This window comes from Mobula birostris, chromosome 21 (assembly GCF_030028105.1).
Source record: "Mobula birostris isolate sMobBir1 chromosome 21, sMobBir1.hap1, whole genome shotgun sequence".
NCBI classification, from domain to species: Eukaryota; Metazoa; Chordata; class Chondrichthyes; order Myliobatiformes; family Myliobatidae; genus Mobula; species Mobula birostris.
This window is the reverse complement of record NC_092390.1, coordinates 41454229-41470718: the sequence shown is the minus strand read 5'-3', so window position 1 is coordinate 41470718 and position 16490 is coordinate 41454229. Positions and strand designations below refer to the sequence as shown.

Sequence of the window (16490 nt, the reverse complement as noted above, 5' to 3'; positions counted from 1 at the left end):
TGGTGATGAATCAGAACAGGAGGGAGATTGAAAGTTTGGCTGAGTAACAATAACAACCTCTCACTCAATGTCAATAAGACCAAGGAACTGATTGTAGAGTTCAGGAGAGGGAAACCAGAGGTCTATGAGCCAGTACTCATTGGAGGATCAGAGGTGGAGAGAGTCAGTAACTTTAAATCCCTGTGGGTCACCATCTCAGAGGACCTGTCCTGGACCGATCATATAATTGTAATTGCAAAGAAAGCACAGCATTACATCTACTTCCTCAGGAGTCTGAGGAGATTCAGCATGTCACCAAAAAGCCTTGGCAAACTTCTTTAAATGTGTGGTGGAACGTGTGCTGACTTGCTACATTACAACCTGTATGGAAACACCAATGCCTTTGAGTGGAAAATCCTACAAAAGGTAGTGGATCCGGGTACATCATAGGTAAAGCCTTCCCAACCACTGAGCACATCTATGTGAAAAATTGTTGTAGCAAAACATGCATACATCATCAAAGATCTTCACCACCCAGGCCACGCTCTTTTCTTGTTGCTACCATCAGGTAGAAGGTACAAGTGCCTCAGGACTCACACCACCAGGTTCAGGAATAGTTACTACCCCTCAACCATCAGGCTTGTGAACCAAAAGGAATAAATACACTTATTCTATTTCTGGTGTTCCCACAAAAAATGGTTTCTCTTTAAGGACTCTTTATCTTGTTATTCCATATTCATTATTTATTGCTATTTACTTACATTTGCATTTGCAGTTGTTGTTCATTGATCCTGTTTATAGTTACTGTTATATAGATTTGCTGAGTATGCCCGCAGGAAAAAGAATCTCAGGGTTGTATGTGGTGACATGTATGCACTCTGATAATAAATTTTACTTTGAACTTTGAACGATTGTGGATGCCAGACTGAGTGGTTTGAGTTTCTGAGATATCCTGGGATTTTCACACACAACAGTCTCTAGAGTTTACAGAGAATGGTGTGAAAAACACAAAAAAGAATCCAGTGAATGGCAGTTCTGTGGGCAAAAATACCTTATTAATGAGAGGTCAGAGAAGAACGGCCAGACTGGTTCAAGGTGACAGGAAGGTGACTGTAACTCAAATAACCTCACATTACAACAGTGGTGTGCAGAAGAGAGAGCACCTCTGAACACAGAACACGTCAAACCTTGAAGAGGCTATGCCACAGCAGCAGAAGACCAAGAAACATACACTCAATGGCTACTTTATTAGGTACAGAGGGTACAGTGCCTTCCCAGATGCTGCACATTCCCGTGCCAAGAAAATGGCATAAATGTTTGCCCTAATCCTGCACACTCACAGCAATCAATTGCTTAAAGAAAAGAGACTGTCATTGAAGGCTGGATTTGGGCAGGACCAGGACAGAGGTGTGAGTCTCAGTAAAGTGTGCACCATTATTGGAATTGGCAGTGGCTACTCCACAGATTATTCTGATCCCAAGATTTCGCTCATCATGTTATTGTTGGACTTACATAAACCTCCAGGCAGCAAGGAGCTGTGCAACAAAGAACAGGGGAGACAACACTGAGCAGTAACTCCATTTGATCTCATTCGTTCACCATCAACTTTCAAAAGCAGTCTCTCCACAACAAGCTGCAAGCAACTTTCAGCTATAGGAGCTCGAGCAGAGGGGCTTGTATCAGGATCTGAGCATTAGGATTCTTGACATAACGTTGCTTAGCAATGGGAAGGGCCAGGGTTAAGTAGAAGCAACATGGATAAAAAGGTAATGTTCTGAAAGATATGCAGGCACAGACAGATCTGGATGTATATGTGCATGTATGTGAGAGATTATGTTGAGGCTATGGCTGGTACCTTTTAAACGATCCTGAGTTTAAAGCAAGGTGATTATATTAATCCTAGATGAAAACATAGACTTGACCATGACTGGACTAGTGTGTCCAGTTCTGTTGTACACACTTTAGAGAAGATGTGAATGTGCCAAAGAGGGTGCAGAAAATATCTACTAGAATCATTCCAGGGAGGAATCATTTCAGTTACAAAGTTAGCCTGGAGAATCTGGGAATATGTAAATTTGATTGAGAGGAGATCATGGCAGGTTTGGATGAAGTAAATAGCAAGTAGTTTTTCAAATAATGAATATTCAAGGACTAGCAGGAACTGATCTATAGAGGTGGGCAAAAACACAGGGTTCTTAGGAGGAAAACCTTTTGTTCATATGATATTTAGTCACAGGGATTTCAAAAGGGAATTGGTAAGGTATGAGAGACTTCTTCTGTACTGAGCTAAAAGAAAAAGCAAGGCAATAGAACTGAATAGATCACTTAATAAGAAATCCCTGCAAATTTTATGAAAGGAAAGGCTTCTTTCAGTGTTGCAATGATCATCAAGATGATGCTAGTGTACCACAGTCTTGTGCGGCGCTTACACAACTTCTGAATATACCTCTTCTGAATTACTCTCACTGCGATCTGCAGCCTGTAATTTCCCTTTAAGCAACATACTTTTGAACTGTCTCAATGAACTAGCAATTTCACAATCTTCTGAAGGCCTCAGTAGTCTTAACTCTCAAGTATGCAGGTACAGCACCTTTAAGCGGACAAAGGTACATCACCATGGGTGGAAGAGAGGGAGGAGGGCAAGACTCCAAGCCAGACTGAAAGGTCAAGCATTGAAAGTTTCTCTAGCAAGCATCTTGTTAGCAAATGTACAGTCACTAGAGAACAAGATTGAGGACTTAAGGAAAAGAAATGAGGAATTGCCATATTCTGTGTTTCATTGAGACGTGGCTCACGAGACATGCCAGTTACATTAGTAAGATCCAGAAACTAGACTGTTGTAGATATAAAAAACTATAAGACTGAAAAAAAAGTCTATAGTCCAAGTCCACATCCAAAATGCAGAAAACCTGGGCAACACTCTTGGGCACAGCAGCAGGTTCTCCCCCTCTGGTTGCGTAGCAGAGCTATCAAAAGGCAGGCCGCTGGCACTCATCCTCTGCACTTGCCTCAATGCTTCAGTCTCCCTCGTCACTTTAATCGGCACACAGTGAAAGCTTTTATGGGCAAATTGGAGTCAAACATCGCTTACGCCCTGTCCCGCAGCATGCTCGCTACGAGATTCATGCATGCTGCTTCTTTTTCCCGGAATCTTCTCAGAGACTGCAGAACACTGGAACATACGAACATTCTCCAAACAGAAATTCACAGGCTCCAACAGTTCCAGAATCACATTCAAGAGAAAAACATATGTAAAAGATATAAAAGAAGTGAAATATATGGTTTCATGATCTATCCAGAAGATGTCAACTAAAGGAGCATTGTAGGCAGGCTCTATCTGAGCCGGAAGAGTTCCAAGATGTCACACACAATAGAATTTGCCTTTAAATTTCATGCAAATAAAGACATTTTCTCCACCAGCTCCACAGGTGGAAACTTAGTTATGCTCTGGATCATAACACATTGTGTGTCATTGGTGAGGTTTAAGGGACATCATGGAGTGAGTCTGGAAGTGGGAGAGTTTTGACGATACAATTAGGGGTGTGCATGGATGAATCTAAATCGTGTCTTTCGATGGAAGCATCAGGTCACTCAAGATTAGCTGGGGCAAGAATGGGTGTTGAAAGATACGATAGAATATACGTAGGTCTAATCATCGGTCTAAAAGATCCAGGTCGTAAAATCCACGATGGTGGATCATTAAGCTAGAATGTGATTTGACACAACTCTGACCTGGACCTCTGGAACCTGGACTAGAAATGTTGACAAGCATGTTCCATGCACTAAGATAAATATAATCAAATTATAGCATAAATTTGGCTTTGTATCACTTGCAAGTACAGCACTACATGATAGAATACCTATGCCGCAAATTCTGTATTTGACTATGCTATTTCTTCTGTGAAGAATGTGAGGCCTCTTGAATGACTTTCACCACTGGTTTCAAGATCCAAGCTTTCTTATTTCCTCTTTAAGAGGAAGAGTCTGCCTTTAACCACGGTGAGACTGGACTGCTTGGAGAACTGGACCAAATGAATGTATTCAGTCTGATGACAAGTAGTCCAGTTAATGGTCTAGATGCTGAAATCATTGTAATGACTGTGTACATAAATTGTGAGTGTATCCTGTACTGATCAAGCAAGTGCCGGTTAATCAAAAAATTATGATCCTAGCATACATTTTTCACTGCTATCCTGACTGCCAGTATCATGTTGTAAACATTTCAATGCATTCATTTTGCCTTCAGAAACCTAAAAATCCTGTTTATGCTGATTATAAATGCAATGCTCACTTTCAGGAGTCTCAAAGACATAACATTTAATGTCCACGTAGTGACTCCAACAGCATACTTTGTCTAAAAACAACATGAGGAGTGCAAATAAACATAAGAAATTCTGCATGAAATGCTGGAGGAACTCAGCAACTCAGGCAGCATCTATGGAAAGAAAGGATATTTGACTTTTCAGGCCGAGACTCTTCATCAGGCCTGAAAAGGAGTGGGGAAGACCAAGGTGTGTGTGTGTGGGGGGGGGGGAGGAGTACAGGTAGAAGGTGATAGGTGAAGGTGAAATCAAGTGGACAATTAAATAAGTGCATACTATCCAAAATACTAATACATTAGTTTGAGAAGAACATTATCCTGCTCTCTTCATACTAACAGAAAAATAGTAGCAAAAGGAATGAAACTAATGTATAAGATGCTTCCAAAAATTACATAGTTGAGTTATTAAAATTTTCAGGAGTTAATTCATTGATCTCACTTCTCTTAAGCAGTAGAGTGCATAAATACAGCTACAAGACTATGGTGCCTACCTCCTGAAATAAGACACCTTTAAGGGTTGTTCACCAATACAAATAGAAATATGGATATTCTGCCTACATCTTGACAACCAACACAATAAATAATTACATTTTTTCCTCTCCTATTTATATTTTATGGATTAACAAATGCAATTGGACACTTTCCCTGCCCATTGAAAAGAAAATTCATCAAAACCTCAGAGTATTTAATTGTTGCTAATTTTGGGGTAAGCTTTATCAGACTGGCATTTATAAAGCTTCTCCACAAACTTTATTCTGGGATCTGTGCAAAAAAGAAATTATAAACCGTACAATAAATATAAGATGATCATAAAAATTCAGGGGTTAAACTTATTAATATTAAAAATTTACTAAAATACATGAACTCACAAAGATACTTCAGCTCTATAACAGCAATGTATATTAAGGTCTGTGCTTGTAAGTTTTTTAAAGTGACTAAACAGATAAACCTTCATACAAACCTACCAACCCATATGTCTTTGGAATCTGAGAGAAAACCGGAACACCTGGAGCAAAAACCCACGCAGTCACAGGGAGAATGTACAAACTCCTTAACAGACAGCAGTGGGAATTGAACCCAGGTTACTGGTACTGTAAAGTGTTGTGCTAACCACAGTACTGTATGTGGCAGTGGTTGTAATATGAGGAGATACTGGAACTCAAATTACAAATAAGGTCTCCTTCTCCATAAGTATTTGGATGCAGATACTTCAAATATAATTGTCTGCAAATACGACGAATGCATCACTTCTATGATTATACAATTTATCACATGGTAATATTATTTGTATTGGATATGTAAACCATGTCAAATGTTAAATAATATAAGTTAGTGCATATTGCTACTTACTTTTGGTTCATGACTTTTGAGTTCATTAATAATGTATGATGCCATCTCAGAATGTTTTACTTCTAATGCAAAATGGGCTAACTCCAACAGCAAAGATAGCCTGGAGATAGCAGATTGAAAGAAGCATTAAGTTAGACAAAGTACTGTATTTACAGGGATAAGTCCAAAAATAAATGCAACACAACAAAAACAACTGACTTTCCCCTGGAATTCAATATGAATTTGTAGTACAGTTTTGCTAAACTATGCAGAGAATAAAATATTATGTGCTAAATTGAAAATGTCATTCCACTATATAACAGAAAATATTTGGGTATATACAAAGTACTAGTGCCAATATTATGCTTTTTCATATTATTAAACATTTACTCTACAATTTATAAGGGAAAAGAGTCCATTCAAAATAATTTCACCAGCCTGATATTTTTCTACACACCAATACACTGAAAACATCTAGTTTTTTTTGTATGATGAAAATATATCCAGAATTTCAATTCAATGTTACCAAACCTACCTTTCATTTTTAGTCAGCTGGGTAGTAGCTGACTTTTCATCTGTATCTGACAGACCAGCAAAACTTGTAGTTGAGGGGCTTTCACATGATTTTATAAGTTGATATATCTGATTCAGCTGAACTGTGAGGTTTCGTGGAAGTTCCTTTTCTCTGAATTCTCTAAATGGTCAAAATTACAAAGTCATGTTTTAGTCACCAAAATATTTTTAAACTGGGCAAAACTATAAAATCTAAAATATTTTTTTAGATTAGATTTAGATTACGAGGACATGTAGTCCTCTTTTATTGTCATTTAGTAATGCATGCTTTAAGAAATGATACAATTTGTTCCTCCATAATGATATCACAGAAACACAAGACAAACCAAGACTAAAAAAAATTTAAGTTTAATTACACAAATCAGTAAATACCAAGGCATGAATGTGACTCAAGAAGTATAAAAATTTAAAATACTATTTAAATTGCTTATATGGGACTATTGCAGTGGACGTTTATAAAACTTTAGAAGCCAGGTACAATTAAAAAAAAAGCCTTACCTGTTCCTCCTCATTCTTCTTAATTTTTTTTTCTAAAATTTGGATATTGTTTGCATGAACATTGTTTATGGTACAAACCTACCTGCCTTTGGGAGCAACACATATCAAAGTTGCTGGTGAACGCAGCAGGCCAGGCAGCATCTCTAGGAAGAGGTACAGTCGACATTTCGAGCCGAGACCCTTCGTCAGGACTAACTGAAGGAAGAGTGAGTAAGGGATTTGAAAGTTGGAGGGGGAGGAGGAGATCCAAAATGATAGGAGAAGACAGGAGGGGGAGGGATGGAGCCAAGAGCTGGATAGGTGATTAGCAAAAGGGATACGAGAGGATCATGGGACAGGAGGCCCAGGGAGAAGGAAAAGGGGGAGGGAGGAAAATCCAGAGGATGGGCAAGGGGTATAGTCAGAGGGACAGAAGGAGAAAAAGGAGAGAGAGAAAAAGAATGTGTGTATATAAATAAATAACAGATGGGGTACGAGGAGGAGGTGGGGCATTAGTGGAAGTTTGAGGTCAATGTTCATGAACCATCCTCTGGGCTTCCCCCCCACCTTCCTTCTCCCTGGGCCTCCTGTCCCACGATCCTCTCATATCCCTTTTGCCAATCAACTGTCCGGCTCTTGGCTCCATCCCACCCCCTCCTGTCTTCTCCTATCATTTCGGATCTCCCCCTCCCCCTCCCACTTTCAAATCTCTTACTAGCCCTTCCTTCAGTTAGTCCTGACGAAGGGTCTCAGCCCGAAACGTCGACTGTGCCTCTTCCTAGAGATGCTGCCTGGCCTGCTGTGTTCACCAGCAACTTTGATGTGTGTTGCTTGAATTTCCAGCATCTGCAGAATTCCTCGTGTTTATTCCTTTGGGAGAATAGTTTTGAACCATCTTCTCCAACTGCTGCGGCTCTCACAGAATACTTTTCTTTATTTTGGTTTTTCACAGTTGATTTGACATTGAAATTAACATTTTAATTCTTGCTTCCTAATTCAGATTCTGAAGGTATTAGTAGTTCTCAATCAATTGATTAAGGAAATACAAAGCTGATTTCAATGCTCACGTAGATCCTAGATGTTTCGACAGCTAGCTAAGATTAACGTCCAATGTAAAAACTTAATAGCTGTCACCATTCATTTGCAGCTGCACAATTAGACTTGCAGTTTAATTGTATTTTTCTATAACTTAAATTGATATTCTTTCATTGTGAAAAAGGGGCTATCAGTCCAAATTAGATACTTACAATTTCAATCTCTGAATCTTGCAAATTGCTGTCAGGTGGATAGACCCTTTCAACTCTTTACTCACTTTGTTAAAATCCACGAGGTTGTGAAATATCTAAAATCCAAATGTTCAATATATTGTAAGCATGGATTTTCAAAAGCAACAAATTAATAAGGAAAATATTTGGACTCAGTAATTTTGTGCTGAAAAAGAAATCTTACAATTAGAATTTCACAAGCCCTTTTCCCAAATGTATTGAACTAATGCACAATCTAATGGAAACATTTAATGGATACAAACAAAAATATAGACCTAAATGCTCTACAAGTCTTTTATGGAGTACTTTGCAGTGTTTTACAGATTTTCACTACTGAAAAGTCTCAGGAAAGAAATGAATTATGCTTATATTATGATATGTGGTTAACCTGTGTAGGTTTGATCTTATGCAGGTCACATTTGAAATTTGCGATCAGACTTGTTCATGAAATCAAGTTCTACATATTATCAACCAAGTAGTTTAGTATATATTCTTGATGTGTACCTTCAGGAGTCTTCAGCACACTGTTCCCTCTAACCTAAGTGGGTGCAGAGCCACACAGTAACTGAAATATCCCCACTTACACAGCCTTTGTTGCCATGCAGCTGGAATTTTCTTTTATATAATGCTAATATAATTTTGAAATCTACATTAATATAATTGTGAAATCCCCTGTTACTATGTTAATTAATATAATTCATAAATTTCTAAATAATAAATGTACAACCTTTACTTTGAAATATATTTGCATTATCAGTATTTCAAATTACAACTGTTACAAATTGTAACACTAAACACAGAATGGAAATTGGAAACTCATTGTTAATAAAGCACCAGCCCATTGAATGTCGATGCTGTCTGGTCAAAACATTTTACTTTTTGCCATTGTGCCTGTCAGTTGTTTTGACTGCCTGACAGTGTTTATTTGTGTTGAGAGTTGTGGTTTGTATTTGTTTGATGTGCACTTACAAAAAAAAATTAAGTGACGCACAGTTTTCAGCCCATGTAAAAATTTGTTCTTCAAAGCAATAGTTTGTCTGCACAGCTGTGAAAAAATAGAGGGACCATTGCTTCAGCACCAGAAAAAAATGAATTGGCAGCAACTGAAGCCATGACAGTATTTTTAAAAGGGCAATGCTCATTGCTTTGAACAGCTGCAGGAAGTTACTGTTCAGGCTTAACTCAGAAAAAGGGCAAAGGAAACCAGGGATAAGAGCAGACATCTCAACTTTCAGCGGCAGATCCAGATATCTTATTCAGAGGGTTAGAAAAGGTGAGGGAGGTCTTTTAGGACCAGAATTTATCATGAAGCATCAGTAACAGAAAATGGCTTATGAGATCCAGTTTAAGAGTTTAAGATTCTGCATCTGAATCCCTCTGTGGTAAAAATTTATGATCTCAATTCCCATTTTCTAACAACTACACAAACTGTCTCAAGGACAATCCAATCACTCACATCAAAATAATTTCATCTAATAATATTTTTTACTAAAATCCTAAGTACCCTGCCATATCCTTGTGCAATTAGTGCAAAAATAACTACTCTAACCATCACAACAACATCTTATCCCTGAAACAGACTCACAGTCTCCAACCATAGAAAATATTTTACATAGATACAATAATGTAATTTTCTTCCTCTTGCAGATTAAATGGCATGTAATTGCTACCACTGACAAAGACTGGCAACATATATCATCTTCTCCTTCGGTCCAAAGGCTTAGAAAGCAGAGTGCTTCCAATCACAGGAGTTGTCAGCGTAAAGTCAATTGCCAGGGCTCTGCAGATATTATTGAAAATTAACTGAATGTTGTAAACTTATGGAACTTTTGTGCAACAAAGCAAATTTCTTAATTTATAGTACTAGAAACAGATAAGTCTACATGAAGAGTTAAGAATAGTTCAGTTCTTTTAAGTTTGTAATTAGCATGTCAGGTAACATCCATGAAAAGAGAAAGAGTGTTAATATTTCAGGTTGAAGACCATCGTCAAAATCTGACGGAGACTAGGGATCCAAAAAGACACCTATTTCATTGTAGAACATCAGCAACAACTCTATGCAAACTACATCCTGAATTTGGAACCAGCCCTAACCAACGCTAAATGGCCGCATACCTGCAATCAAGTACAAATACTAGCTCCCAAATACTGTCCTAATAACCTCACGCAGTTTTATTAAAATGCTCAGTAATTCACCTAATAGTCGATAGTATTGTCCAGATTAATGCATTCAACCAAAATACTATTTCTGTTTCTCTTTCCATATATTCTGTCTGACTTGCTGAGAACTTTCTGTTTCTTTCTCCTAGTTTTCCAACATCTACTGTTTTATTTTGATTCTCATGAAGATAATGATGCATTTATGATACTTCTTTTCCTCCTTACCATATAATATTTTCAGACTCACAAAATTCAGGTTGCAGAAGTATGCACTTCTTACTTCTCCTTTCCCATATTTTTGTCCCCTTCCTCTTTCAAATATTCTCACCTGCCTGGGCCATGTTTGCACAGCCACTGAGCAACCCAATCTGGCATTCTCAGACACTGGCTCAAATACCAGAATTCAGTATTCTGTAGCAAGTACTTTAGATACAGGATCTACTGATGGTTATTGGAAATAAGTAGGTTGAACCAGCTGGTAACCCACCTTCATAAAGGAAAAGTTCACATGACTTCCCAGATAAGAATTTGGAAGGCCCAACTAGAGAAGAAAACAGGTGGGTTTTTGCCTGAAAGTCTACATGCAGTGTTAAGGAATAGTACAGCTCCCTTAAGATTGTAACCTGCAAAAACAGTCAAGTGAAATGATCTGTAACTTAAAGCAATACTGGAAATGTAGGCATGAATATGTATTTGCATCCGTTGTGTGGGGGGAAAATTGCAAAGCTGGAAATCTGAAACAAAAACCAAAAATACTGGATAATCCCTCTAAATCTATGGAAAGTGAAATGATAGTTAATGTTTCAGGTCGGTGACCTTTCTTATAAGTGGTGCTCCAATAACCCAAAGTATATCCCCACTTCTCTCCCCAGAGATGTTGCCTGACCTTGAGTATTTACAGTTTATTCTGCTTTTAGAGCAGAGGTTAATTTTTTTCCAAAAGGCTTTGGTATGCAGACACATTTATTTAGAAGATTTCATGTATAAAGTATTATTTTCTTTGTATTCATTCACAGAATGTCTTTCTCATCCAATATTTATTACCTGTTCCAAACTGCCATCAGATGGAATGCCTTGATGAGAGATTACGGAGGGAAGTTAAAAGTCAACCACATTCTTACGGGTGTGCAGTCTTTTATTGGAACTTCACTCACCCAGAAAACTCGAACCCAAGACACAGGAGAACACTTGTTGTTACCCCATTCCTCATCTTAACCCTTCCCACTCACAACTCTATTATAACTCTACAGCTAATTCTCAAGCAGTATCATTGTATTGACAGCTTCTAAAGCTGGAAAGGATAAAGATAGTAGGTGCAAAGGGACATTGCACATTTCACACCACAAACCATCCTAACTCAAGACACAACTGAAGAATGTAGGACAATGAAACAACATAAGATAATGCTAATGTAAGCTAAATATTTTGTTTTTACTGTAGATTTATTATTATGTTTTATTATCACTTAGGTACTGAAAAATCTGCTTCTTTTTGAAATATCAAACAAAAAGCCTTTTACCTGAATAGAAAGTATCTTTGGGTACATGTGGGGAACATTACGTTTAATGAAGTTCGCTGTACTGTTTGAAAAGTTTGTTGCACCTTGCATTTTCCCATCATCCAAAAAACATTCAATTAGTGTTCTGAAAAATCAAGTAGAAATGTTTGAACTTTTTATAAAAAATATAGTAAGGCATAGTTAACAATAATTATTTTAAACTACATAATTATTGTAATCTAAAACCTTGCTTATTTCCTCGCTTGCAAAGTGCCTTGCTGACTTATTCTTCTCCCAAATCATAAGTGGAATACATAAATTTATATTTGACTTATCCTCTTCTAAGAACATGAGGACCTATCAGAACATACTAATCATATCCAAAGTTGACATCAATGAAGCCAGCACCAAATGCCAATGAATGTGACAGTATCGTATGCTTCAATATCACAGAGTAACACCATTGACATCATAGACAGAAGGAGCATAGTGGTTATATTCCAGCATTGAATCACCACAACAACAATTTGTCACAATGGACTTCCACGAACGTTCTTGGTTATAATCAATGCAGCTGTGAAATTACTATCACCCAGAAGCCAAAGATATGGGTCCAAGAGATGGATTTAAATCCCATCTTCACAACTGTAAAATTTTAGTTCAAGTAACTAAATAAATTTGCAATCAAGATGCTAATAATAAAATGGTAACTATGATTTTACTGGACTGTTGTAAATATCAGCCCATTTCCAATCTTTCCAAAGTGAAATTATAATCCTCAGTGCTACCAAAATGAAAAACGAAATTGCTTTGAGATTCCTCTTCAGCAACAATAGCAATGAAAGAATTTTCTCATGTATGCATATAAATCAAATATCAGAATACATCATGCTTAGTTGAGTTGGTATTTCAAAGAGCAAGGTGTTATCTCAATTCAACATGTCCTCTCCAATCAACATCATTCAAATTGATTATCTTTAATTATCACATTGCCATTCTGGAAGTGCCCTGTTTAAAAAATAGCTGCCAATTTTTCTATGTTATAAATAGTGATTATATGCCAAAAATATTTCATTGGCTGTACATACTTTTTATATATCCTTAGGTTGTGAATATACAGATGTAAGCTTTTATTAGCGCTTTAATTTTGCTTTAATGAAAAGTCACAAATATAGTCTTTCAAAAAGTCATCACCAAATATATTCTTTTTGCAATAATTATGTTTTACCTGATTGCTGATACATTATTGAACTATATGTGATTTTACAATGAAAAAGAATAAGCAACTTACATCATTAATTGAGCCCTCCATTCATAATCCGAATCGCCAATCATTTCCAATGATCTTATTACTTCAGAAAGACTTGAGATCACATGGGTATAGAAGCCTGGCTTTAAAAATAGCCTTATCACCATCCAATATATAACAGAGGCGTTGTAAATGAGGAAGTCATATCTGTAAAAGAAGGCATCACTTTAATTTCTACAATGATAATCTAACTATTATGGTAGCTCATCCATAGAAATATGTTACAAATACATTATTTTTCCAATTTTATTTCAGTTCATTTCAGTATTGAATTCTGAGTGGAGCCTATGTGGAAGGTAAGATACTGGTGGGTTGTTTTTGCATGACCTGAATTAGTCAAAGATTCTCAGTAAGGCCTCCTCTACATTAGCAAGACAAAGCATAGACAATGCTGTTCTCTCATCCCACTTTTTTGCCAATTCACTCCCAAGCCCTCTATCACACAGTTTAATTCCCCAATCTCACCTGCTTACATCTGTCTATATTCTTATTCTTGCTTTGTGCTGATGGCAGCTCTCACCTATCAGGAAGTTGCATTACCACCACCTTTTGTAACATAGTATGACAGGAGCCATGTCGGAGATCAGAGGTTGCCTCCCAAACCTGTTTTAATTTAAAAGTTCACCAGGACCCTACATGATTTAACCGCCCCTGCCTCAGGTGCCAGGGTATTCTGCAAATTAGGCACCCCAGATCTACCCAATAATTAGCTAACCAGCTTCCTATGTCCCAACAACTATCTGTGGCATTCTATGATCACATGTTCCAGTGTTGCTGGGACTTTATACAAAAATCACACCACCCAGTCCCACGTTTACTAACAAGGGCCAAAATGGAGTGCAAACCTATTTGTCCCAACCACTATCTCAACAACCATACAGCATCCCTCCTATTCCTTCCCAATGGGCGGAATTGATGAAAGTAAATTGTAATACCATCTACCTCTCCCATTCCTATCCCACAATTTCTACCATTTTCCAATACCAAGATTTGGCTTCATACTTTCCTATATTGACTATAATATTTACCTCCAACTTAGTAAGTCATTACACAATACATCAACATGTGCAGTTACTCAGCAAAACTGTACTCACACTCTCCAGAACATACAAATTATAGTACCTTCCATCAACAGATCAGGTCTCCTTGAAAGCTTTGATTCCAAACCCTACAGTACCGTGGCAGAATCTGAGCAGATCACGACTCTATTTGATTTAACTTGTTCGACTCTTGCAGACTAATGATAATGGACACAAATTCTGCTGTGTAGATGGACAAAACATCCATCAGCCTTTTCCCCTCCTCAACATTAAATTAGGGGATAAATATCCCACAGCCCATTAGGTTACTGGGTCTTTAAGACATCGGTAAAGATACGTGAAAAGGAAAAATACTGCTGCCATAAATGACCAGACACCCTCTCACCACCCACAAGACCCTGCCTATTCCCCAAGTAATGTCAAATCTATTTCCACATCTGGAAATTTCCATGGTGGAACTCCTGGCCAGGTTACAGTTGGGCTAATCTGCAAATTCCTAAAACCGTACTCCCATACATATTCCCTAATTATCCACACAAAACATCTACCAACTCTGCTAGTATATCCCCAACAATCCATTAGAACTGAATACATCAAATGGGACGTAACCAACCTAATATGGAAGTCAAGTGTGCAAGGCTCAATTTTTCTCGCCATATCAAGAAGCATCTCACCTTGTTCAACCCCAAATGCATCTCTTGATGTGGTCTGGAATGCTCCACTACAGACTCTAAGTGCACTGGCTTGTAGGACATCCAACTTATATAAAGCTGAACAAGCTGCCTCCCCATAGATCATTCAACCATAATCCCAACAAGAGTGTATTAAAGAGCAATAGAATCTGCTTAGAAGCTCCCCAGTCATTCCCAGCCAGCAGTACATAAAATTAATGATCTGCTTACACTTATCCTCCAAAAACTTTATATGTGTTATCCAAGTCAGTCTCAAATCTAGCCATAGCCCTGAATATTTAAGCATAGAAACCCAAAACAGCGCACGGACACACAGAGTAGGGTGAATATTATCCAACCTATGTTTCTGTGTAAAAACCATATACTTTGAATTGGAAACAGAAAATCCAAAACCTCAGTTGAAAGACCATTCTTCAATTGCTGATACTGCTGTTTGCACAGACTTTACCACGTAGGCAGATTATGACCCTTTTTCCAGAGTCCCATTATCAGCATATAAAGCCAAACCGAACCCAGGCACAACACCATCAAAAATATCATTAATAATCAGATTAAACAATACTGGACTAATAACACTATCCTGGGGGTTCCATTATCCACCCAAAACTCAGATGGTAGTTCACCCAACCTCACTCTAAATGACTGGCCAAACAAAATATCCACTATCCAGTTGTAAAACCTACCACCAATATCAAGCTTACTGAGTTTAACCAAAAGCCCTTTCTCTATAGCATGTCATAAGCTTCTTCAATGTCCAAAAACACTGCAACTACTGATTCATTTACTATAAAAGCTTTCCGAAAATCATTTCCTAGTAGTACAAGGGCATTATATGTAGTTCTCCCTTTACGAAGCCCACATTGGCAGCGACGAAGTCATTCTCTCATCTCCAAAACGAATATCAGCCTTATTACTATATTTTTCTCCATTATTTTACATAAATAATGAAGCAAAAGGCAGCATAGGATCCTTCCCAAGTTTAACAATAGACAACACCATAGCCCTTTTCCAATCTCCTGGGAGCATTCCTAGCTTCCAGACCTTAAAAAACTCAAGCAACTTCTTTAGGGTTGCCTCAGGCAGATGCTGGAGTATATGACAGCTAACTATATCCTGTTCTGGGGCTGTAGTATGTGGCACAATTGACAGTGAATTTCAGTTCAGCCAACATAAAGTCATCATCTATAGTACTCTCAAACATCTTGTGTCTCACAATTCTTCCCATTGTCTATCAAAATCTACTGTCATCTCTTAATATGTTCATCCCCTAAAATGTCTGATCTATGTATCTTTGCAAATGTGTTTCCCAGATATTCTGCCTTTTCTTTGTCTATTGCAGCCAAATTTCCATTCTTCACTAATAATGAAATCTGATTACAACCTCTGTCACCATTCATTATCTTTGGCATTCTCCACACCACTGTCATGCCAGTTTTCCACCCAACTGATGAGCAAAATCCCCTCCAAACCACCCTTTGAGCATTTCAAATAACTCCCCTTGCTATCGCTCTTACCTGCCCAAAACTCAGCAAAGGTTTTTGTGTTAATCTAAGTTTCAAAACATGAAATGCCTGTTTCCGGTCTCTGATGGCCTCTACACATTCCTGTGTCCAAAAGGAACACATTTTTTACCAATCTCCTAGACACCAAAGGAATGGCTTGATGGGTTGCCTCATATAAACTAGAAATTATACTCTGATAGTCTTTTTCTTTGGTACTGCCTAGAGACAATCGGTCAAATGATTTATCACACTCAATTGAAATTTTTTCCCCAGTTTGCCCTCTTAAAGCATCATTTCGTATCAGAACCCAAATTCTGACTGTGAACCTTGATCCTTACAATACAC

General features: G+C 37.8%; 1 protein-coding gene across 8 annotated transcripts in view; it reads right to left on the bottom strand.

Annotated features, from left to right (window-relative positions):
• The window catches only part of cfap46 (cilia and flagella associated protein 46), a 196643-nt gene that overhangs the window by 167774 nt on the left and 12379 nt on the right, over window positions 1-16490 (bottom strand). For all 8 annotated transcript variants that reach the window (XM_072239758.1, XM_072239765.1, XM_072239761.1 and 5 more), the window contains exons 5-9: window positions 12894-13058; window positions 11624-11747; window positions 7927-8021; window positions 6165-6323; window positions 5651-5750 (exon numbers count right to left, since the gene is read on the bottom strand). In XM_072239758.1, coding sequence (XP_072095859.1) covers window positions 5651-5750; window positions 6165-6323; window positions 7927-8021; window positions 11624-11747; window positions 12894-13058 — 643 coding nt within the window. The remainder of the gene's footprint in view (window positions 1-5650; window positions 5751-6164; window positions 6324-7926; window positions 8022-11623; window positions 11748-12893; window positions 13059-16490) is intronic.